Source organism: Crocodylus siamensis, chromosome 11 (assembly GCF_052110815.1).
Source record: "Crocodylus siamensis isolate JL-2025a chromosome 11, ASM5211081v1, whole genome shotgun sequence".
NCBI lineage: Eukaryota > Metazoa > Chordata > Crocodylia > Crocodylidae > Crocodylus > Crocodylus siamensis.
The window spans coordinates 48783684-48808330 of record NC_143405.1 but is presented as its reverse complement, the minus strand read 5'-3'; the positions used below and the strand labels follow the sequence as shown (position 1 = coordinate 48808330).

The 24647-nt window shown below is 50.8% G+C and overlaps 1 protein-coding gene across 6 annotated transcripts in view; it reads right to left on the bottom strand.

The window, feature by feature from the left end:
• The window catches only part of PLXNA1 (plexin A1), a 233419-nt gene that overhangs the window by 13409 nt on the left and 195363 nt on the right, over positions 1–24647 (bottom strand). For 5 of the 6 annotated variants that reach the window (XM_090022932.1, XM_090022936.1, XM_090022933.1 and 2 more), the window contains exons 22-30: positions 20408–20664; positions 14421–14487; positions 13589–13735; positions 7225–7371; positions 5921–6080; positions 4821–4924; positions 4020–4116; positions 3021–3211; positions 968–1137 (exon numbers count right to left, since the gene is read on the bottom strand). In XM_090022932.1, the coding sequence (XP_089879058.1) occupies positions 968–1137; positions 3021–3211; positions 4020–4116; positions 4821–4924; positions 5921–6080; positions 7225–7371; positions 13589–13735; positions 14421–14487; positions 20408–20664 (1340 nt within the window). The remainder of the gene's footprint in view (positions 1–967; positions 1138–3020; positions 3212–4019; positions 4117–4820; positions 4925–5920; positions 6081–7224; positions 7372–13588; positions 13736–14420; positions 14488–20407; positions 20665–24647) is intronic. The other variant, XM_090022938.1, reaches the window with a different exon arrangement.

The window sequence follows — 24647 nt, the reverse complement described above, 5'->3', positions numbered from 1 at the left end:
GATCAGAGAGATGAAATCAGCAAGGCAGCGGAAAAGAAGGATGTGGAGGGGGGCTGGAGTTATGAAGCCCGTATGCAGCTAAGTGTGAGTTCCATCATTGTGCTTACTGGGAGCTCACAAACAGCTCCCCTCCTTCCCACCCTTTCCTGGAAGTAATTAGCAAACCTAATGGGTTGGCTCTGAAGGCTAGTCTATGAAGGATGCACGTATGATATTACTTTGTTACACCATGCCTGGCGAGGTAAAAGGCTGAACAGAATATGATCATACACTACTAGGAAAGCCCATTTCAGGATACAGTTGGAGGTTTGTAAAGCCACCTAAGGGACTTAGGAACCACGATCCATTTATCCCCAGGTGAGCTGGTAACATCAAAGCCTCAGGCCTCTTCACAAAGCCCAGGCATAAGGTGTAAGTGAAGGAGCACCTAGTCCAGTGGAAGCCAACCTTTTTGGCAGGCATGCCATAAATTAACCTCACACCTGAGTGTTCCTTCAATCCTATTCCCTTGCTGGATCTGCTACTCTGCTTTCTGCTTCCCGCCCTGTGCTCCCTGCCTGATCTGCTGCTCTGCTTTCTGCTATATCTGCCATTGTGCTGTTTGTCCCTCCCCAGTCTGTATACCACACACAGAGGCTGCCTGTCACTTGTGGCATGCATGCTGCAGGATAGCCACCCCCAATCTAGTCCTTTAGCATATACTTATAGGAATGGTTCAGCTGGGGCTATTTCTGTTACAGTGCAGAATAAGTCAGCTTTATCCACCCCAGGGAATGCTGAAGTACAGGTAGATTTATGTGCCTGGAGTTTCTGCTTGACTCAGGTCCCTTTTGGTAATAATCTGCCTTGGGTGATATTGGCCCATTCCAAGTTCCCATCAGATGTTTGGAAACATTCATTAGCAGAGACAGCACAACCTGGAACAAGGGCCTTCTCCCGCTCGTCCCCTGGCTCTGGCCCCAATTACCAGTTACTCTTCCAGGTGTGTCTGACATCATAGTCATTGATCTGATGTTTATCAGCCTGTTCATCCAGAAAATCGAACATGTATTTGATGGCAAGGGGCAGGGCGCTCCCACGATGGGCTGTGCTGAAGATGGTCTCAAACAGGTCGTCCACAAACTTCTGTAAGGTGCCCTGCAGATGAGAAAGGAAGAATGGCTGCTCGGTATGGCCCAGTAAGTCATGGGTGGGGATGGAGAGGACCAACGGGGCTGGCTGGTCATTCTGGACAGGATCTCTCCCTCATGTTGCCGGCACTGACCATTATCTGAACCTGGAGCAGAAGTGAGCTACCCATCAGGTCCATGTAAACAGACAAGCCCCCAGATGTTTATACTGGACAATGTGATGAAAATTAAATATCAAGTGCCTGTTTCTCAGACTTCATGTGATCTGGTCTCATAACTCAACTCCACCCAAATATTGTGCTGTCTTACAAGAAGGCTTCTTGTCACCTACACATCCCAGTCACTATGACATGGAAATGCTGAGGGTAACCCATTCATAGTATTAAAGATATCTTGTTATGGTAGTACATTGCTTGGTTTATTCGTGGCTTCCAGAAAGAAATATGGCCATATGTATAACACCTGGTGAGCACAATCCAGTTGGGAAACTCATGTGAGAGGAAACACAGAATAAATTGAAGTGAACTAATCAAATGGAAAACCCTGCATGGCCTGAAAGCCAACCCGTGGCATGATTTAAGTATTTAAGTGTTTTTCATTGCTCTACATAAGCACTGCTGAACTTATCTTCAAACCCTCACTAAGATGGGGAAAGCATTATCCTCATTTTACAGACAGAGCCGCACAAAGTTTCAGCGTACCCTAATCTTCCAAGCCCCCATTCAAGGCATCTACCACAAGAGCAGCATTTCCACTGCAGGTAAATCTCCCATATTGAAGGTCTGCTTGGTAGTCTGGAAGGTTTTAAGTATGCCTAGGCAAGGGGAACTTGCCGCATGTGCCAGATCCATTATTTCTTCTCTGAACACCCCAAAACAAGCCAGAACCATGACAGACAAATCAGCAAGACACAGTCCCTGCCCCAAAGCAGAGATGTCTAAAGTCTTCTTTACTGTACAATGTACTGAGTAGATCTTTGGTAGAATGCACCTGGCCTATTACCCAATGCATTAGAAATGCCTGGCTAGCACATGCCCGCCGTGGTTCTGAACCACCCTGGTTTGCCCTGACATTTCACCGAGTTCAGTGGAGTGTGACTGGAAACAGAACCGTAGTGCAAGCCACCGGCAGTGAAAGCATTTCAATCTGTACCAGATTACTACAGTGGTTGGTGTGGTTTGGTGCGAACAAAGAAGAAGAACAACTTACATCATGTGCGTTTCAGCCTTGTCAATTAGAAGCATAGTAGGGGTGGGGGTGGAGGTTGGTTCCCTAGCCTCAAAACACAATAATAGGGTTTTGACTGCTTCTCATACTGGCCAAGAACGCAAACCCAAGGCCTGGTGTGGCATTAGTAGAATTAAAAGTTGTTTCAATTCTTGGCCTCTTGAAGGCTCAGATCAAGCATTTCTGTATTCAGCCTCTGGTTTTATAAGGCTCCCTCCCCTGCCCCTCTTCTGCTGACACAGAGATCTAGTACATAATGGCATCTATCACTATCCGAGCAACGAGAGGTGGGAATTCCAGCGACTGCCGGCTGGGAGGGAGCTTTGCTATGTCTTCAGCTGAGATGACAAAGTGGGCTTTGCAGATGTTTCCTTGCCCCATGCTTCAAGTGCACGGTTAGATGAAGAGACAGAAGGAAAGATAGAACAAGTCACACCACAGAGCTTTGTGCCAGCAGTGACAGGGGGTGGAGTCCTCTGGCATCAGCTAGAACCAGATGTTATGTGTGAAGCCAGCAGGGCAGGGGTGCCAAGAACAGAGGCTTACAGTGGAAAGGGAAGTCAAAAAATTGGTGAGGAATTCCAGGAATGGTCCCCACTCAGCACTTCATCTCCCACCCACCTCCTCTTTGCAAGCAGACAGCCTCACACCTGTATGCCCTACCTTGGTGGCCAACAAGCGGGTCAGGTAGATCTCAGAGACCATCTTGCTGCCCCGGTCACCCTCCCGCTGGTCCATGTGGTCGTGGTTTTTCACTAGATGCCAGAGCTTGGTGCCACTCTCCAGGTCAGGTGTGATCATGGGGGTCCGTGAGCGCAGACTGTCTGGGCTGCTGGCTGTCCGAAGCATGCTCTCTGTGGGAAAACCAGGCACAATGGGAACACCTCTTCCCTCCTTTGATGCTTGCCATCTCTATCTGCTTCTGCCTCTGACACTGCTTAACACAGACGTGTGTCATGGCCATAGACTGTGTGCCAGGCTCTGGTTCCAGCCGCAAAACCTTCACGGACTGGCAACTCGATGCTTAGGGACATGCTGAGCGGACCTTTGGCAATTAGGCTGATTTCAGGCCAGATTCACACCACAGGAGGTATTGCCATGTGATACCAGGTCAGTGTCCCAAGGAAAACAAGGTAGGCATGTCACGATGACATCTCTCATGCAACATCTTGTTTTAGTCTCGGTAGGTAAAAATTTCCCTTCCACACCAAGGTGGACACACGTTGCACTGTGGTGTCCTGCACTGCTCCTGCTCATTAGATGCACAGACCACCTCATTTGACAGGACCACCAGCCACCACCTCTCATCCACATGAAATTCACCTTCACAAACCCTTCTCAGCTTTGCTGCTCCTGACCCTATTTTAGTAATGTGCACTTGTGCTCTAAGCAAGTACTTAGCATGTAATACACACCCAGCATCCTACACTGGTGAAAGACAAAGGCGTGTACACACACGAGCCTTTGCCCACTCTCGATGGAACCCAGGATAAGTGAGAGGGCACCAAAGAGCTGGGAAGGTTGGTGGCTGTGTTTCAAAAAGCTGAGTGTGTGTGATCTGCCCCCTTGTCTTTTCTGGAACCCACTGTCTCCAGGTCCCTGGCCTGACAGGAGTTGCCATCACTTGCGGACTCCAGAAAGTGGGGTTCCCCACATGCTCACCGTATCTGCTGAGTGACTTGGTGAAGGTGGAAGAGTTGGAGATGTTGTATGCTGAGTTCTGCTTGGGCACCAGAGCCACTGAGGAGCCATCTGTCACCTAGAGGCAGAGAGCAGTGGGAAATGACTGAGACAAGCGGGGTGCCCCACTCCTGCAGAAGCTCCCTACCATGGCCACAAGAAGCCAAATGCCTTCAGGGCCCAAAAGTGCCTACTCCCCTTTTCCCTCTCCCTCCCCTCACCAGCACCAGCTACAAACTAAACTGCCATCCTCATCACCTAACCAGGTGCCCCTGATAGCAAGAGCTCTGGTCTAAACGGAGTAAACAGGACTCCTACAAACTGCCTCGCAATCCAGATCACTTAGCAGGTTCCCATTCCTGGCTGCACTGATGGCTGGGAAAGAAGAGGCCTGCCCCAGGGCCCCTGATGCCTTGAAATAACCTTCCATCCAGGCAGCACTCAATAGGAGATGCTCCCAGCTCCATGAGCACTGTTTCCTCCTGAGCCCAAGGGCTTGCTGGGCAGGCAGATAAGGAACTTCCCCTCCATTCTGGAAGGCTTACGGGTATTGCTTGCCACCTGCAGATAGAAACACTGGAAGCTAAAACACAGTCTCTATACACTACGTGGCCCCCTGGCTCAGTCTCCCTTCAGATCTAAAATGAGGGACATGGGCCCACAGCTGAGCCCAGAGTTCATAGCATGCCAGTGAAGAGCACTAAATCTCCAGGCACCTGAACTCTGACAGCTGGTAACTGCCTACTGCTCTGCTCCACTTGCTCATCTGCTGGGCAGCCTTACCTGGTAGTGGGCAAGGGTGTTCAGCCTTTTCCAGTCATTGTCTATCTTTGTGGTCACATCTTCATCCTGCAGTATGATACGGGCCATCCTGCCCTGTCGCCACTCTGCCCCAGTGCAAGAGAAGGGCATGTTGTCAGCAGAAGCCAGGTCACAAAACAAATCAAAGGGTAGGACAGGCAGAGGGGAGAGGCAAAGCCTCCCAAATTTCATCACAACCAGCTAGGGAGCCCACTCTGCTACAGAGTACCAGTGCACTGTGTAGAACTAGGTAAAAGCCATTCTAGGCACCCAAGTGGCTAGCTGTTGGGTGTGGCATGACTGACCTAACTTTATTCCCTCAAACTCCCTTGTTCCCCAGCCTCTTGTTTGGAAATAAGAATTTCAAAACCGTCATTGCTGGTCTCCTCAGCTGTGTTCTCCACCCAGGCATCCCAAATCACAAACCAAGCCACAGAAGGGAGCTCCAATCTATCCTCCCCCGTTTATTGCAATGCACCCTTTAATCACCCAGTGACCTGACATTGTTGTGAGTATTCCCCCACATCTTGCACCCACTGCTTTTGAGGTCAAAACCTCCAAGACCACAATTCTGATGGACTAGATGGGCTCTTCCCCTGCTCCAGACATCCAGTCTATGCTCCTTGTAAATTATTCCCAGAGGTCACTGTTGGGAGGTGCAACTCTCCCACTTAGGGGCTGAGAATGTCATCACTACAATACTGCCTGCCCTTGGCAGTCTGGAAACTAGGAGCTCAGGACTGGGAAGCAAAGCCAGATCTCTGTCCTGCATGCCAGCATAGAACATTAAATGCCAAGCTGGTCCTATTGCACATACTGATGTGTATAGTGTAACCTGCTTGATATGAAACAGTTTATCTCTGGTGTACAGCTGTAAGTACATGTTCTGTACACAACAGGATAGTAGATTAAATGCAGTGGTTCTTCTAGGCCCCATGCTCCAAAAGAAACCCTATAACTGTGTGCTCCAGCTTCTGCAGAAACACCCAAGCAGGCCTAGGACCCTTGCTCTGGGCTGCTTTTGGAATATGCCATCTGCCCCTGTACCAACCTACTGGAAAGCACCTGCATCTTTATCTTACCCAGGTCCATGTCTCCTGCTTTGGGCCTCTGGGAGTAGGGCACACCCTTGTACACGGCATCCAGCAGCTTCTCCTTCACCTGCGTGATGGTGTCGCAGTTGAGCACCTTAACAGGAATCTCGGGGGCGTTCTCGTTCTCAGGGTTCACACAGTTCAGCGTCTGGGCAGCACAGGGAAGCAGAGAAACTCGTGTGACCAGGCACCCTTTGGGTGAGGTGTGAAGGAAGAGACAGGGTGCAGGTCACGCAGCTGTCCACTGGCAGTACACCTCTTTATCCATCAGCCACTGGTTTTGAGAAGAGGCAGCTGTGAAACATAGCTCTGCCCCCCAAAACTGGATGTCATTACCACCCCACCCCCTACCTCCAATGCCAACATTTCTGCACCATGCCAGGAAACCAATAAAATCTCAGCAAAGGGATCCCGGGGGCACCCAACTATGTGAAAACCAAAACACCAGCATCTGATCCTAATCCATCCCTGTGCATGGACACCTGCAGAGTCTAGGACCAGGCCAGCTGCTACTGAAGAGCATGTTCCCCCACCTTCTGGACAGCATAAAGAACCATTTGAACCCCAGCACAGAGACGGTTCCAACAGGGCAAAGCAACAAATCTTGCTTCAGGGAAAGTGGTCGTACGTAACCTTAGCTTTGACTGGGAAGAGCTCAGTGCACATTCTGTGGTCAAAGGGCAGCAGACTGTTCACAAACACCACTACTCCCAACTCAGTCAAAGGGAAGACAAAGGAAGAATTGGCAGGGGGTTTATCCTAGTCATGCAGCTGGACAGAGAAGGCAATCAAGGTGAAAGATGGCAAAAGTCAGGGCTTCTCCCTGGTAATTTCAAGGCCTTTTGGAAAAGATGAAGGGAGAAGATATATATGTAATCCCTACAGCTGTCACTGTCCTTGGCAAAGAGGTCCCAATTCCACCCAAGAAACCCACTGGCCCATAGGCCCAAGCTCCAGGTCGCAATGGGCTGGGCTCAATAGCCATGCTTGCCCCCCAATACCCACTCCTTGCCCTTCTCTGTCAGTGCAGTGCATCTATCCATCCATTCAAAGGGGGGAATCAGCCTGTGTTCAGGTTTCGCCATCTGCCATGTACCACCCACCCTTCCTGGCCCAAGGTGCAGAGGGTGCGACGCAGACAGGGTAAGAGGCACAGCTAGAAATGCTAGAGAGAAAAATGAGATGAACTGCTCTCTGCAAAGTACCTTGGTGCCTTAAAGACCTTGTTAAATAGCTGAACCTAGGGGTCCTGGCAAGAACCAGTCCTGGGCGAAGCTCCTGCTTGCACTAACCAGCATTTTGTAGTCGATCTGTTGCCGGATAAGCTTGTCTTCGCTCAGGGAGTAGCGGGCCTCTCCTGTGATGGCATCAATGGGTCCCTTCTCCATCTGCTGTTTGATGGCACAGTACAGCATGAAAAGAGGCTCTCCAGCACACTCCTGAAGGGAGGGAAGTAGGAAAGAGCAAAAAGTGAGAGGGCACCAGACACCAATCCTAACCTTTCGTGGAAGCCCCCTGCTACTGCATGATGGGAACCTGCCATGTCCTTACAGGATCTAACCTCAATTCACAGGCCCACATGGGACTTACAAACACAGCCTCCAGCCTTTGCCCATGAAGCCCTATATGACTGTGTCATCACTACGTTACAAGAGCAGATAGCTGTGTGACTACATGCCGTGGAGGGAATAAACTGTAAAATATCATCGTAAGCACTCTAATCTCAAAGGCTGGGGAAAACGGAAGTAACTTCTTTCTCTTAAGGGCAGCCTCCTATCATCCTTACGGCCAGCTTCTGTTTATTTTCTAGTTTATGTCTGAACTAGAATCACAGTCCCTAGCCCAGTCACACAATGGTTCCCAAAAAAATCCAGACTGTCCACACTGTTCAACATTGCAGAGTCCATTTGAAAGGTAAGAAAACTAAAGCAGAGAAACTAAACTTGGTCGAGCAGCCAGTGAGCATCAGAGCTGGCCCAGGCTGGGAACACCTCTCTGACTACAGGTGAGTTGTGGTGGCCATCTGGGTTTTGATGGCTGGTGCCTCCTGAGCTGGTGCAGTATGATCCAGTCTGAATTACAGTCTGAACTGGCCAAGAAAACCCACCCACAAGCTGGAAATGAAGGCCTATGAAAGGGGTGAGGATTTGGGATTTTATCTCTGGCTTCATACTCCTGAATGGAAGGATAAATGGGGTATCCTGATAATGTGGCAAAAGAGGCCACAGACAGACGCATCCAACAGAAAGAGGGAGCCAAAGGCCAGCTCATAAGAGTTCAATCAGCAGCTTTCTCAATGGCAGCTTAGGCTGACTGGTGGAATTTCCCTTCAGTCAATCAAGCCAATTGACTACCTGGAGTGCATACCCCCTCCATCAAACCAGTGCCACCTCACCCAGCTCAGAGCTGTCAGGCATAGTGATTTCAGCATACAGGTGCCAGCTACAAAAATGGTGGGAGAGGGAGACAAAGGGAAACAGGCATTATTGCAGGAGAACAAAGCAGAAGAAGGGGATGTGATGGACAGCGCGTTCAACTGGGAAAAGCAAGGACAGGCCAAATACTTGGGCACTAGGTTAAGAGCAGAGTGAGGGATGGGGTGGGAAGAGGACAGGAGAAGGATGAGAGAGAAAGTGGGGGGATGGCAAGAGAAACAGCTCTATAACAAAGCTGCCCACAACTGTGCCCTGTGATTCAAGCCTCCCTAAAGTGCACCACCTCCTGCAAGCTGCCTTTAACCCCGACCAGCGAGCAGAGGGGAGGCGGGGGTGCGAAGGGCTAGGAGAAAGTCCACTGCACTCCACTCCACTGCCCCCCCTCTCCCCTCCTTGCCCGGCCGCCTCGCAAATAAATTGTACTTTGGTGCAAAGTGCGGCTGCTCTCCCTGTCACCATATGCTGTTAGCATCTCGTTAGCATCTGCGGTAATTAAAGAGACAGCTGCTAACGAGCAGGAACAGGCATACATCATCCCCAGACCTTCCGACAACACGCCTGTCTTTGAAATTATGTTTCATTTGCAAACTTGGCTTCATTAAGTCAGCTTGGAAGAGAGAGAGTGAGAGAGGGAGAAAGAGACCCAAGGTGGGTGCTGTGCTGGTTATTAATAGTTGTGTTGCAATGCAAAAGCAAAATAATGACCGTAAACCAACAGGCCCACTCAGCAATTGCATTTCGACACAGGAAAGCTGTCCTGCCTCTGGTCTCCTCCTCACACCCGCTTTCATGAGAGGAAAGCAAGGGAGTCACTGCCTTTGATTGCTTATAAAAGCTCCCTGTAAAACTTCCAGCCAGAGGAAAGTGACACAGATGAAGAATAAATTGGAGCAGCCTTCCCGGTCACATCTCGTTTATCTGCTCCACTCCCAGCTCACAGTTTTCTCTCTCTTCCCCGCACCACGCGTTATATAGATGCTGAGGTGTCCACTCCTGCTGTTTAAAGGGACCTGTTAGCAGAACTGATTACTCTTTTCAGATGTCACCCCCAGGTGCTGACCCATTTCATTTTCCAGCCCAGTGAAGCTCCGCAGCTCTCACTGTCCAATGCCTTGAAATACAGCAAATGATGAAGAAGAGGCTTTCTGCGTAGGAGCGGCTGGAGAGGCGTTAACTAATCCATCATCTGGATCCTTCAAACTGAGCTGCGAGCTCTAGTAAGAGGAGAGATTGTCACCCCTTGAAGCAGAAGTGATATCCAAGTATGGCCACTCTGAACGTGTGCCTCACCCCTGCCCTGCAGAGACATCTTCTAAGGATGACAGGTTGAGTTCCTCCAGCCTGCTCAATCCTTGGCCAGTCTGCAGAGATCTCCAGCAGGGAAGAATGATTATATTGGTGGACCACCCATTACGATGTGAATACCTGTTCTCTCTGACTTGGACCAAGACTGTCCCATCATTTCATACTTGCCACCAAAGGCCCGTTGGATAGGAATGATTTTCAGGTTTTCCTTGCCATTGCACTGCAGGTTAAAGGTGACCCATTCCCATCATCTGAAGCCAGTCAATTCTCCCCTTCCTTTGTTCTTTCTGATGAAGCCATGTTTCTCAGCAAGAGCAAAGATGGCAGACAGCATCCATTCTGGCAGCTGCTGCCAGCTGAAGTGCATGGCCCAAAGCTGACCCCAAAGGAACCCACTATCGACTCGCACTGTTATGAGATTGTGACAGGTCTGCAGCCAAATACCAACAGATGTTTGCAATAACTGCCACTCATCTTGTGGGGCTCTGTCTGGTTAGCCTCCCCCGAAAGGATGGACCCATTCCTCTTCCATTACTCTTTGTCTCCTTCAGACCAGCTCAAGAAAGGGGATGTCAGGGACCTGACTCAGATGGCTGGTCTGGAGCCTGCCTGCAATTCCAGGGAGCTGCCATAACCCAAATACAAGACAGGTTCTGTGGATGCTCCAAATGCCTGATCCTCTCTGAAGCACACCCAGGGATGGGCTACCCTGACTACACAATGATAGCAGCTTGGCTCCAGGAGGCATCTCTACCCACGCTCCTGGCTGCATCCTTCAACCCAACCAGTGTGCTTCTGCATAAAGATGACCTGAGGAGAAGGGCCCTGGGAGACTTCTTTTCACAAGCACAATGAGCTAAGTGTGCAAGAGAATGTGTGTGAAGTGCATGCCTATGTGCATACAGGGAGCAGGCTTTTGGCAGTCTGAGCGAAGCCACCAAACACTCAGTGTCTTATTGACGAGATCTAGCTCATCAGGCACCTAATACTGTGCATTTTTCAGAGCTCATCTCTATTTTTCCCTCTCCCTTTCCCCACAGTGTCTTATTAACAGGTTGAAAAATTCTGCTACAGGGCCCAAAGAAATCACTGGGCCTTATAGAGTCCCAGCTGCTGCCTGTCCCTGGCATTTCCTCAGGAGGCAGGACCAGGAGATGCCTAAAGCCAGGAGAGATGAGTCCTTGGATCTGGTACAAAGATTAGTTTCGATGCCTGCAGTGTGTGAGGCTGGACATCTGGACCCTGAGAAATACCATGAGCCTTCCCAGTCTGTGACAGCAACTGGGGCAGTTTACTTTGCTGGCATAATTCATGTGCTGTTAAAGCCTTCTGTGCAACTCAACCCCTTGGTGCTCCAACAAGCAGTTACCCGTGTCACATCCAATACTGAGAGTCTGATGCACACAACAGCAGGGGCTCACAGTGTGCTTCATGCTACTTGCATACCCCTGTTGTTGTTGGCTGTTTCAGCTGGCAGAAACTCTTCTTGGGGCAAGCAGGAGTTGGGAGTCTCTGCCTGGTGTGGCTTTGCACCTGGTGACACCAGCTCATGCCAACCAATGCCTCCGAGTGGGTCAACTTTGCTCCAACACAATGCACTGCCGTCAAAGGGGTGCTGGCTCCCCAACAGTGCACTGCCAGCTGCACACATGACAATGCAAGCATATCCACATTCCTAATTTGCATGCCCAATTACTTGTTGGGTGCAAGGCATATGTTTACCTGCTGCAAACAGTCTGCTGCAATACCTGCAGATCCCTCGCCTTTTCCTACCACTGCAATTCTCACCTTGAGGATCAGAGAAGCGACGTATCATTTGGTTCACCTCCCCAAGGTGGCAGCAGGAAACATTGCCATCAGATGTGTCCTTCTCAGGCTCTGCCCAGTCTTGGTACAGACTTTGCAAGCATGAAAATGTGCCTGGAAAGACTATCCCATAGCCTAACATATCTCACTGCTAGGAAGTCTGTCCTGACTACCTGCCTGTGCCTCTCCTTAAATTATACCCACTATCAAATAACCCCTTTCTTGTACCGTGAAGATGGTGTAAAATCCTCCCAAGTGTCTTGGCTCACTCCTGGGCATCTTCTATTTTTCCTTCATGGAAGCCAGGCCCCAGTGCTGGTCACATGCATAGTTTCAGTTCTCTTGAGGGAAGGTCATACAACAGCGGATGAGCCCTCTCCCAGTGAGACAGCCCCATATTAAGATGGTCAGCACTAGAGTAGACAAACCAGTCAACTGACTGGTCTAATACTGTCAACTGACCAGTCAAAGACCATAGAAATTTTACCAAAAAAATGACATTATTTTTGTAGTTTTCTTGACAGAAGTACTAGTTTTTAACACATTTCTGAACGGAAAATGTGTGCTTTTTCTGTGTGTTATTTGGACCCATTGGCAATTTCTTATAATTTTTGACCAATGTTGAATTGGTCAATTGACCAAACTTTATGTAACCGGTCAAATACCGCAACCTAGTCAGCACGCACAAGAACCTGGATGAGGAACTTTAGAGGCTTTGCCTTCAAATGGCAGGATCAGCTCAGTCCTTCACCCTCTGTGACATGTATGGTACCTGCCCCAGTGTGCAGGCTGAGTCTGACAGACAACTGCTCCTGCCTGCTCCACAAGCAGTGCTGGAAGCAAGTGGTGAGAGCACTCCCAATCATGTGTGCACAAATCTGCACACTTCCTTTGCTCATGCAGCTGCAGGAATTTCTGAGCAAGCAGCCAGCAGGAATCACTGCTGGTCATCAGCATGTCAAAGCACTGCAAACGCATGCATATTTGGAACTGCCCAAGCAAATCAGGTGCACACAGAAGCACTTCGCTGCCATGTACAGCCAGAAACCTTTCCTGGAAATTTAGCCTGCAGATCACCTGGCATTTTGCCCAGAAGCAAAATTCTCTCTTAGCTTCTCTGGCCTGAATATTTCCTTTGTCCCTTCTTTGGGTGAAATGGGGTGAGCACTGATTTATTCCACCAAGGTCTTATACAGCACCTGGAGGCCCTTCCCAATGCACAAGGTGATGAGCAGATACAAAACAGTAGAGAGAAAAGGATACAGCAGGCTTTTAAAACTTTCCCAAGCGTGGCAAAGCTATGCTCTTCTCCTGCCTTTCAAAAGTGATATACATTGTACAGCGCAGATATATTTGTATAGATACAGGCCATCCCTCGACAGAGGCAAAAAGCCAAGTGCACAGAAGTGATATTATAAATCACCTCTCGTTGGCGATCAGTCGAGGTCTGCACTGACTCCGGCTCACGCACATTCCTCTCCTGGAACTGGTTCAAACCCTCTTTATCTTAATGAGGGATGAAATCCCACGAAACAGCTCTGCCACCAGGACATGCCGAGCAAACATCGGGTGAGATCCCGGGGAAGTAGCTCTGCTGACTGACAAGCAGGCAACTCCCCACCACTGCCATCAAACCAACAGAGTGGCACCACTCTGACACGTGGGCTGCAGCCGTGCCAGCAATCTTGCACCTGGAATTTGCTGCTGGTACAGCTCTAACAGTGATGCAGGCAGGATTGGAGGTGGGGGGAGCACTTTATACCCTCCGGGCACGGCTACAGGACTCCTTTGGTATAAATGCCTTGGCGTTCCCTATTGCTACCACTGCGGGAACTGCATTGGGAATGAATTGCAGCTACTGAGGTCAAGCAAAGCCATGAACGTATGGATGACAGGCACCAGCCGGGACTGGGAAAGGAGCTCCTTCTACAGGTATCACGGACACCACATGCTGAGTCCAACTGGCTCCTGCCCTTCATTCCCCTCCCACATTTCCAACCCACCAATCACCACCCTTGCAGACTTGGGGAAAAAATAAGTGGCAGGAGCAGAAGCAGCCTGAAAGATGCCATTTTGCTACCAAACTACCTTAGGCCTTGTCCACACTTACCTGGCTCTGCCAGCAGGAGTTCTGGTCAAGGCCAGCAGCCACCACTATGGAGCCCCCACAGCCTGGGCACAACCACGTGCTTCTGCCAGCTCTGTGCAGCTTTACTGAGGCAGAAGTGCTGCCAGGGCACCAGCTGCTGAAGGGACCCTACAGGCAGTAAAGGGTGGGGAAGGAGTGTCTACGTGTGTCTTCTTTTGCTCAGGAGAGGCGGTTTTACTCTGCTGCCAGAGAAGGGTCTCCTGGGCTAGCAAAGAAGAGCTTTGAGGGAGGACACATGCAAAGTTTTGCTGCCAAACATCACAGTGCAGACCAGGCCTTAGTTATAAAAAACACACGGGAAAGGAACAACCACAGGCTAGTGCTGCAAAACAGGGTTGAACCAAACAAACACCACCCTCTAACCACCACATACGGCGACAGAGGGGCAAACCTGGGACCCTTTCTCCCAAGTTACTCAGGCAAGCTCCCACTGGCTACAGCGGGCATTAGGCTGCGAAAGGACCTCAGGATTCAGCCCAGGAACAACAGCCCTGTCCTTTCCTATTGTGCCTTCTGGGTCAGGGCCTCAAAATACTTTGTACTGATTTGTTACCAGATTGGGCCTTGCAACCATACTCCCACCCCAGTCAGGATCGCTGGCTCAATTTAACAGAAGGTAACATACCCAAGGGCACATAGAGAGTAAGTGGCAGAACTGGGAACAGATCCCAGACCTTACAGCGCCCAACGTAGCACTCCAGGCAATACCTGAATTGTTCCTAGGTGGCAGGATCCCTTTGTGTCCCCCCCTCACCCTCCCTACCTCCGGCTTCGTGGTCTGCTCCAAACTCACCTTTAAAAACTTGTACAGCAGGAAGGTGAACCAGTTTGTCAGCATCTTCTCCGCTACAGACTCAGTCCTGCAAAGAAGGCAGAGGATAAGAGCTACTGGGGGGAGGGCTCTGATCTGTGTAGCCTCAGACCCCTTTTCCTCCCTCTCTTGCTCCCCAGGTCATGCTTCGGAAGGCAGGAGTCCAAAGTAAAGGGGCAGGAAGAAGCAGCAAAAATCCAGGGCTGCCAGGATAAATATCCAAAGAAGCCCCTCATTGTAGCCAATGCCTGCTTGCCCTGAGCCAGCCTGACTGCAGATACCTCTCCCGGAGGTGTGGGGGTAGAAACAGCCAGCAGGGTCCTATCCCCAGAGACATTTGCCCTTCTGAAGACCAACCTGTGTTGCCACCCCCGCAGCGATCCCTCCCCCCACAACTGGGTAAGATCTCCTGCTCATGTCTTGCAAAAGAGCTGCACTCCAGGGCTGCATAATCCCCTCCACAGCAGAAGTCTTTAAGGGAGGGGAGGGAAAGAGGTTGAACCTGGGAAGGGTAAAATTACTAAATTTTGCCTAAAGTATTTCCTGTAATGGGGATACTGCATTTCTGTGGTTGTGTGGAGAAAGGCAGTAGATAGCCTAACACGGGGGAGCCCTGCTCTGCAACCTGGTGCTCTGATTCCTCTGCTCTTAAATACGGTCGTAAATCTGCAGCTGCTGAGGCACCACGTCTGTCACTGCAGCTCAGCCACACGGTGCCTCAGAGAGAAAGCAGAAGCAGACCGCAGGCCCATCCCCTCCAAAAGTGCGGACCCCGCAACTCGGTCCAGAGGAGAATCCTCACACCCCACACACTGGGAGCAGTTCAAGGGCTATGGGGCCCAGCTGAGCAGCTCCCATTTCACCCAGGAAGAGACAAGGGTGCCCCTGCTCGCCACCCCATTTGTACAGTATTTTGCACCCTAAGCACAACTCAGCTAATCCACAAAGACCATCACAGGCAGACAACAGGGCTGAAAGAAGAGTTGGGAGCAAACTCTTGATGGGGCTGTCACAGCTCCCAAAGGGGGTTGAAACATCAGCAGACAAAGCTTATTAGGGAACAAACAGATATAATAATTGTATCAATGTGCTAAGGTGTAACTGCTGCATCCCTATAGTCCTCTAGTGATATAAGCAAAACCAAACTGGGGAACATTTACCCCCCTTTCATTCAGGGTCCCCATTTGGGCGATTTAGCTCACCTGGTCACTATAGCAGCCTGCTGAAATCACAGTTACATCATAACAATGTTGCAAATCTCCAAGTGAGTCAAAGGTTCTGTTTGTTCGTACACTCAGAGACTGGGGACAGCACCAAGGGAAGCAGCCGAAGCTGGCCTTGGGGAGAACGTATGCTGCCTCTTGCTTAGCTTTAGTCAAATTTGGATTGTCGCCTCCAGAAATACTGTGGGACAGGAGACCGACCACAGTTCCCTATGAGCATCTGTCCACATTGCAAAACCACTGCCCACTCCAGCACAGCCAATTGCCTCTGACCAGGAAAGCCAGAACCGGACTAAGCAGTGCAGGGGAGAAGGGGCTGCAGATAGGAATCACTGGGCATCGACAAGTGATCTGCAGAGGGGCTCCGGCTGGGACGAGCCAGGGGTGCTGCGTGTCAAGACCAAGGTGCGACTGAGCTGCATGTGGGAAGCCTCGCGCTGCAACGGCCAGGCTTGCAGCAGGTCAGGACTGCTGCATCAGCGGGAGCGGGCTGGCAGGTGACAGCAGAGGGCAGCGAATCAGCTGGGCCCCGGGGGAGGGAAGCTTGCGCTGTTTGCAGCTGCCTGCCTCTGCACTGAGGTTGGGCTTGCTGTCACAGGAACTGTAATTCACCTGGGCACACATTTATTTAAAGGGAAAAAAGCCCACTTGCATCTCCTTAAAAAGAAAGGGGGGAAACGCCCCCCTCCCCCCGAGCCAGTCCCCATTGAAATTCTCCAGTTATGCTTTTTCAGCTGCTCCATCCATTAATCATCAGATCAGCTATTTTTGAATGGAGATGCTCACAAAAGCACAAGCAATGTTAATAACCTCGAGAAGGTAGCTGCCTTCCCGCCGCACCAGGGGAATGAGAGGAACAGAGAGAAATAGCTTTATTTCGAGGAAGAATAAAATGAAAAGAACGCAACTCCCAGCGCCGTGGAGACTTGGAGCCGCATCCCGGGGACACGGAGGCAGCACAGGAAAGCGGAGACGAACGATCGTAGATTGTCCAGCCCAGAGCAGCTACGCTGGAGTTAATTTAATTGGATCTGGTTATGTCCAGTCCCCACCCACCCATTGCTTCCCATTGCAGCCGTCTCAGCTTGGTGGGGCACTGGGGGGCTGACTTTCTTCCTTTGGTCCAGGACGGGAATAGCTCAGTAGGGAAATATCACATCTGAGCCATTGGAGGGCAGAGTTCTTCCTCTGCCACCCAGGAAACATGAATCCAAAAGAAAAAACGGTATTTCTGGAATGACCTGGAAAAATGCCATCCATGCCCCCAGTGACACACTGGCCTTCACAGAATAGCCCCTGTCCTCCACGACTACCAGTCTCTGCTGCTCCCCTTGGGAACCTGTGACACCCAGAAGTTTGTTTCTCTGCGCCACGGCCAAGTGCCACTTCCAAAGTGACTAAATAGCACATCCCACCCACTCACTAATCCTGTTGCTCCACCAGCCAGGCCACTGCAAAGAAGGAGAAGGAACTGTCTGGAACTCAAACTAGAGGGGCGCGTGGGGAATAGGATCCCTCCCTGCACGTACCCACGCAGCCATGAAGGCAATCAGAGAAGGACCAAGCTAGACTAGGCATCAGCAGGGCACTTTTTTCCTCTCTCGCTGTTCCAGGCTCTATCAGGGTCCGTCTCTCCTGACCTGCAGCCCTCCTCCAATGCTATTACAGCCGCAGGCCCTTCACAGCTCCGCCGATGCACTTCCATACATGCAACACACTGCGCACGAAACCCAAAGTGCTGCCTGCTGGGGAGAGAAACTTCACACAGGCAGCAAAGGCCAGGCCTTGCCTCCCTCACTGGCCTTGGACTGCCACCACAGCATGCAGGATACAGTGGCTGGGTCTCCCCACGCTGGGGCTCTCGCCTTTTATTTATATTTTATTGATTGGCTTCGTTCCGGAGCAGTGCTCAGCAACCTCTGCTCCGCAGTGCTCCCGGCAGCCCACGATCTGATAATGCACCTTAAATATTTCAGCAAAACCAGTTGTCGTATGGGAGAGGGGTGAGCAGAGGGAGCAGACAGCAGGATGCTCTCAGGAGAGGGGAACAGTGGCTGCATGGAGAGAGAGGAAACACAGAAGACCACATCCCATCAACCTGCTGCTATCAAAGTCAGTGGCCAGCCCCTGGTCCAGTCCACATGCCCTTCTCTACCGCAGTCCTTAGGAGGATCTCAAGGAAGTGATGAATCTATGCTCGCAGCGCTCCTAGGACATAGAAGTCACCCCTATAATGCAGATGAAGAAACCGAGGCAAAGAGATAGGCAGTGACAACACTCCTAGGAGGCAGAAATCACCCCTATTTCACAGGTGCAGAAACCAAGGCAAACAGGGACTCAGTGACTTGCCCAGAGACACACACAGACAGACAAATAAACAGCAGATGGTTGGTGAAACTTCCCTTACGATCCTCCCCTCCTGATACTTTCACTGCTGGAATATATACTGATGGCCTTGCAAATGCCACTCTTTGAAGCCTGACCTCCAAGGGCTGGTTGAAGCTCCTAAACAGCATCAAGAGAAAGACCAGTGGACTTTGGAGACCCTGAGACCCACACACACACCTCCCCCCTCGCCCAGTGGCAGTCTGGGCACTGCTGGCACATTGTAGGCTCTGAGAGACTTGCTGGCTCACCTGGTGCTTGACAGCTTGCTCCATGAGCAGGGAGAAGGTATCATCACTGTCCAGGAAGCAGCACTACCGCTCCTGGAGCCGGGAGGCAGGAACGGGGGAGCATGGAGCTTTGCAGTGATGAAGGGATAGCTCCCAGAGCAGGAAGAAAGCAGGGAGGGGCTCTGTGCTGCTTATTAATTGTTTTGGTTCTGCACTCGGTGTATCTTTCAATATTCATCAGCTCATGATAGAGGACAGCTCAGAGCTATTGTTAAATATTGATGGGGCAGAACAGATTGGTGGCAGAGCTGGAGCGCTGCCTCCTGCTCGCACACTTTCCCTACCCCCGAACCCCCACAAGACTCAAGGTTTCCAAAACCTCGTTCAAATTTTACATAACCCCCTCACCCCACTCCTTTGGGGCATGGACAAGGCCTAGGGAAATAAAGCTGGGTGCTCTGAAGTGCTCCAGCAAGACGGGACCTCTGTGTGTTTGTGGTGACGTAAAATATGACTAAGAGCTACCTTGCCAGAAGGGAGATACCGATCACAGCTCCAGGTTTCAGCAAATGCCAGGAGCACTGGGATGCTGACAGGAGCATCACTGCATTCACATGTGCTGCCTCACCACGGGTTTCCGGCTCTAACACCCTCAGGAATGTAGTCTAGCCAGGGACTGATCTGCTGCAAGGGCATTGTGCCAACATCTCCTGCTCCCTCTTGGCACCAACACATGCAGGCCAAAGCAGCAGCCTGCAGTTACGCTTGTGAAGAGCCATGGTGGAGCCTGCCCCGGAACTTGTGCTATCCTGGCACCATGAACATCATGTTCACAGAGGGCTCAGCTCTGGGGGGAAGGCAGCTACTTTCCTCACTCACCCATCACTTCCTAAAGAACCAGCCCCTTGAATCAAGTCCATCCCAGTTCAGTCATTTGTCAGCTGGAGGGAGGATCATTACGGGGCCAATGCTTATGCAGGCCCTAGAAGACAGTATCCTTTATCTGCTGGGCTGTCGGCCCCCATGCCAGATTTGCGTACAGAAAAAAGAATGGTAGACAGGCAAGCTAGTCGGAGAGCTCATCCAGCTTAGGACGGCATATTGCTGACAACAGGCCAAGAACCAAAGTCACGGACTGTAACCCACTTTGGTCTTGCCTGCAACCCACCATCTAACACATGCATGGCAGAGGTCCAGGGCCACAACAGGTCAGACACAGCACCCATCAGATGGTACCTGTGAGGTGATGGGAGAGTCCTGGCAAACTCTGAGCCTAAGAACCCCAGAGTGCAGGGCGTGCAATCTGGAAGCCTGCAAGGCAACACATGGTCTTTGGCGAGTCCCTGTCTGGCCTCCACCTGGTTCAGGAAGGCATTATAGACGGCCAAGGGCATGGAGGAAATCCACAGTCCCTGTTCCAAGGTATGGCTTGGGACCCTAACAGAGCTCTGGCCCGGCAACAGGGGGTTAACAATGACATCAACAACTGCAGAAAAAAATGGCCTCCAGCAGCCTTTAAATCCACAGCTCTGAAATCCTGCAGTGTTCTCCAAGTGCTGAAATAAACAACCACTTCTGAGCATCCATCTGTCCAAAACGCAGGAAGGTCCCAAGGTCCCACATTTATATCTCACAGGGGAATCTTTCGCACAGCCAAGGAAGTGCTTTACCAGGGGTCTTATCCATCAGCTGTTGCCACTGCTGACATGAGCTCTGCTGATGGAGAAGACAGCCGATGACATCACAAGAGGGACACTGCGCAAACGCACGTGCGCACGCGTAGGCCAAGGGACAGGAACGTGTTGAACAGCACTGCTCTGCAGTACTGGACCTGGAGAAACCATGGAGCCATGTGGCTAGAACAGTATACACACACCCCTGTGGCATTGGCACAAATGCTTCTCCACTGCAAAGAATGGATGTGAAAGGGGCTTCCTTCCAAAAGCACAGATGCAGCAGAGTATCACGCTGCTCTGCAGACCAATATATCATGAGATGTTTTTGTTTAAGAAAAGTAAAGGGCACACGACTACCTCAGAGCAGGTACCTCAGCCCCACCTTGTCCCAGAGATTCTCTGAAAAACCTTCCCTCACCAATAAGTCTCATTTAAGTTCTTACACGGACACTCACCTCCGCAAAAGCAGTTTGGGGTGATTCTTACTCTCCAGGTTCTTCTCGATGAGGTCCGAGAGGAGCTGCTTCAGCACGCCGGTGGCATACTCCATCTCTCCCTGCAAGGCTGTCATGATCAGGGAGGCCACGTTGCCCCGGTCCCGCATGGAGAAGCTACGTTGTGCCTCCAAGGTGCGGATGAAGGTCAGCAGGAAATGTTTCTTATTCAAGAGCTGCCCAAAGAGAGTCAAGGACTTCTCCACATTGGCCTGAACCTGAGGAAACAAGACAATAGCTATGAGTCAGATTTGCTGAAGAAGGAAGGGAGCTGCAACTCATGAAGAGTCCTGAGTTCAATGGAGGATGTCAGATTGGATGGGTAACGCCAAGCCTGTTACAAGGCAGGACACAGGGACTGCCGTGATCCAGCCAGCTAGTATCCTGTCTGTAGCAATGGCCAGCACCCTTTAGAGGAAGGGTCAAGATCAGTTTGTAGAACTACTACTGGACAACACACCAGAAACTGGCTCAAAGGGCTGTCAGGGGTTATAGCAACACACCTGCCCATGGAGAAGCTGCTGGGACCCACCCCTGAGACCTGCTCCCTGAATGTGTGCTCTATGTGAATAACTGGCCTCAGGCTTCTCCGGACAACGGAGTTCAGCCAGGAGAGTGGGTGAAGCCAAGCTGGATGCAGCAGTGAGGCGCAGCCCTGCCTGAGGACATGTGGGGGCTATCTGTATGGAGATGCCTCCATGGCAGCAGGGGTGGCTAGATGATCATAGAGTGGGCAGAGCCCCTGTCCCTGATGCAGACCTGTTGGGGTGGATCACACTCTTTTACCAAAGCCCCTGAGCAGCCTGCCTCTTCACTGGTCTGCCTCTTCTATTTTATGACAATACCTCTACTACCTATTAGCCTCGCAGCTGGCGTTTTTCATTCCACAACATTTCTCTGTGTTCATGTCATGGAAATGAATCTCAGAGTGTTGCTGCTTCCCACAGGCCAAAGATCCCACTCCCTGTGCCTGCCTGATGTGGATTTGTCAGTGTCCAGTCCCAAGTGCTCGGGTGGCCACACCAGACCCTGAAACACAGCTGGTACTCCCCATGTCTGTGCTGGTGCCCCAGACAAGAGACAGACAGAACCTGCTCCTAGCAGCAATCCCAGGGTACAGAAACACATACACCTGGAGCAGCAGCAAAACCGAACTCCACAGCAGTTGCTTTGCTGTGCCGCATGCTGGTCCCAGCTTTGCTCCTGGATAAGGGAGGGGTGAAGCTGGGGTGGTTCTGTTGTCCTCATATGGCTCCAGGCTCTTGCATACCTAACAGTTACTGTAGAATAGTTGTGACCCAAGCAATGTCTCTCCCTCCCCTTTTGAAGGCATCCTAAGTGTATGTTTGCCCATATCCCTAAAGGGGAGCGTGCAGAGGGGTACTCTCCCACCACCTCTGCTGTATGTGCCCTGCAAACAGAGTCTCTGCCTCTAAGAGCCAGTCTATTTTAGCTGCATGTACAGTCCCTGACATCATGACACCTCCCAGGTAGTACTGTACTTCTCCTCATCACTCTCCCACAAAGTAGGCCAGTGCTATCACCCACATTGCATGGATGGGGAGCCGAGGCACAGAGAGCCTCTGGGTACTGGTCTGATGCCAACAGGCACAGACATGCACAAGCTGGAATTAATCAAGCTAGTCTGGGTGCTAGCAGTGGAGCCACGTGCTATGTAATCCCAGCTGGAAGCCTGGGTGCCTACTCAGCAGCTGATGCCTACGTTACTGCATTGTCACTGCTATCAGTACCTGAACTAGGCAGGGTAATACTAGCTCAAGCATGTCTACGCATGGTCTAAACACACTTCCAGCTACAGTGCACATGTCCCCTCACACATGCTCTGGAAGATAAAGGGATAGACACCCCCCCACACACAAGACAATCCTTCTCTTGGGCACCTTATACTAGGTGAAAAGAATTCAACAAAAAGTCTCAGAAGGAAGCAGCAGGGGCTCCCTGAGCAATGGGCCAGCAAGTACCACTACTGCCCTCCGCATCTTGCTCTACCCCAGGGGTTTTTGCTTTGGATCTAGGTCTAAGGAGCCAGCCACCTGCTGCATCTCCAACACTCTGACCACTTAGCAATGGGGTTTGACAGCAGCACGTGTCTTCAAGCTGATCCAAGCACAAGCCATCCTCCGCGTGCTCGGGAGACGTGGGGATCAGATGCCACGATCCTATCAGAGCCATGTTCCTGGCTAGCGGAGCAGCCGCCGCTCGATAAGCCGGGAAATTGGTCCTGTCCTACACTGGCGATCTTATCAGGGCTTCATGCAGGGAGTGTGAGAGGCTGGCGGGGGAGACTGCAAAACATGTCACACGCAGTATCACCAGACTCAGCTCTGAACACACCCAGGCTGAGCCCCCGCACACAGTCACTGCCTCCTGCTTTGCTGGGGCTTTGTGTTTAACTTGATGATCATTAGCCGAAGTAAATGAACAATAAGGAATTAAATATTTAATCAGGATTAAATTCACACAAAGCAATGGGAGAAAAACACACACACACACACACAGACCCAAAGAGAAAGGGAGCTGTTAACGGCAGCGCTAATACTTGGCTTTGGATGATGGCGTGTGTATGGAACAGCTCCTTCCCCGTCACTTGTAATAGCTAGTGTTACACTCGTTCTGATTAAGGAGACAAATAAAAGCAAACCTGATTAAATTATATGATGCTTACACAACTGTATTTGCTTTATTTAATTTGTCCCCTTTTTCTCCTCCCTTGCAACTATAATGTTTGTTTCCCACCCAAGCCCTCACACTCTCCTGTGCTCTGGGAGTGCAGCGTGTCTGGAATCCTAGACATTTGAGGTCCTGTCTAGTCCACCTCCCTCCCCTGGCCTATGTAAAACTGAAGTTTCTTCTCCAGGCTTCATCCTGTCTAGGTTTAAATGAAGTTTCCACCCCTTCCCTTTGGAAAGGACTCCAAAGACTCTTTGCTAGGAAAGGTTCCTCAAAGCTCACCTTTCCAATTTCATCCGTTTACTCCTAACAGCAGGTTCTATTCCCTCACAGCTGAGCTTGGCTCCTGCAGTCTCTGTCCCCTCCACAATGATTGAGGAATTGATAGCAGACCCTGGGTTTACACCGCAAGCCAGCAGCCCAGTGCTGAAGAAAGAGATGTGCCAAAGTACCCCAGAGTACTCCTAGGAGAGAGCGGGAAGTGGATGCAAATCTTTGCATCTGAATCTGCCCCCGCAGTTTGGATCCAGACCCAGAAGAAGCCTGTTTTCTGGTTCCAATTCAGACATGAGCTGAGATTTTTTTTTAAGATGGTGAAAATCTCATGGCAACAGCTGAGCTCATGCTTGGCCATATGGAGGCAAAATCTCTAGGGCATCTGCAACTGCTGAATCCCAACCCCAACCTAAACCTCCACCCAGATCCAACTCCCACTTAGCAGGCCCAGCCCTTGTTTGGAAGCGCAGCCAAGTCAAAAGCTGAGTTACGTCCCATGGGCTGGAGCAACTAGGGCTGCCTGCCTTCAATGGGGAGAGACCCAGAAGAGTAACCTCCGCTTTGTTTGCCCTAGCTGGACCCTGTTGAGGGATGGGATTTCAAAACCTGCCCTCATCCTTCAGAGGCACAGCCCCAGAGAGTGCCCAGGTGAGGACTACAGCTGGGTGGCTTCTTATGGTAGGCAGGGTGAGGCAAAACACTGAAAATACAGCATTTATCACTGGAAACCAGAAAGTCCTTCCCTTAGGTGATGCGTCCATGGTACACACTTAAATGGATTGTCTACACCAGAGGGATGTCACTCTGCCAACATCCAGCCACATGAGTCCTTGTAGACAAGATCCACCTCTCAGTCCCTCCACTTTTCCCCCACTCCACTCTTCTACTAGGCTGGGTTTGTGCTGGAAAGTGGGATAATAGCTTTTCTATTTAGCCCATGGTAACATTAACTTTGGACTTTTGAGGAAAACAAAGTCCTCCTCCTTCCCCTCAGTGAATGGCAGACACCAAAAGACAGAAAACTGGGAACTTCCCCACTTCTTTTCAGACTTGCTGATGGTTGCTCAGCAGATTTGCATATGACCCCTCAGTCAGCTGAGCCTGGCAAGGCTACACAAATTTCCTCTCAGCTGAAGAAAGAGAACTGTGTACTTCCATGTCCTTTAACTGATGGTTAAAAATATGGGAATCTTTCACTGCAGGCTTCCAGGCCAGGACAGTGGGACAATTTCAG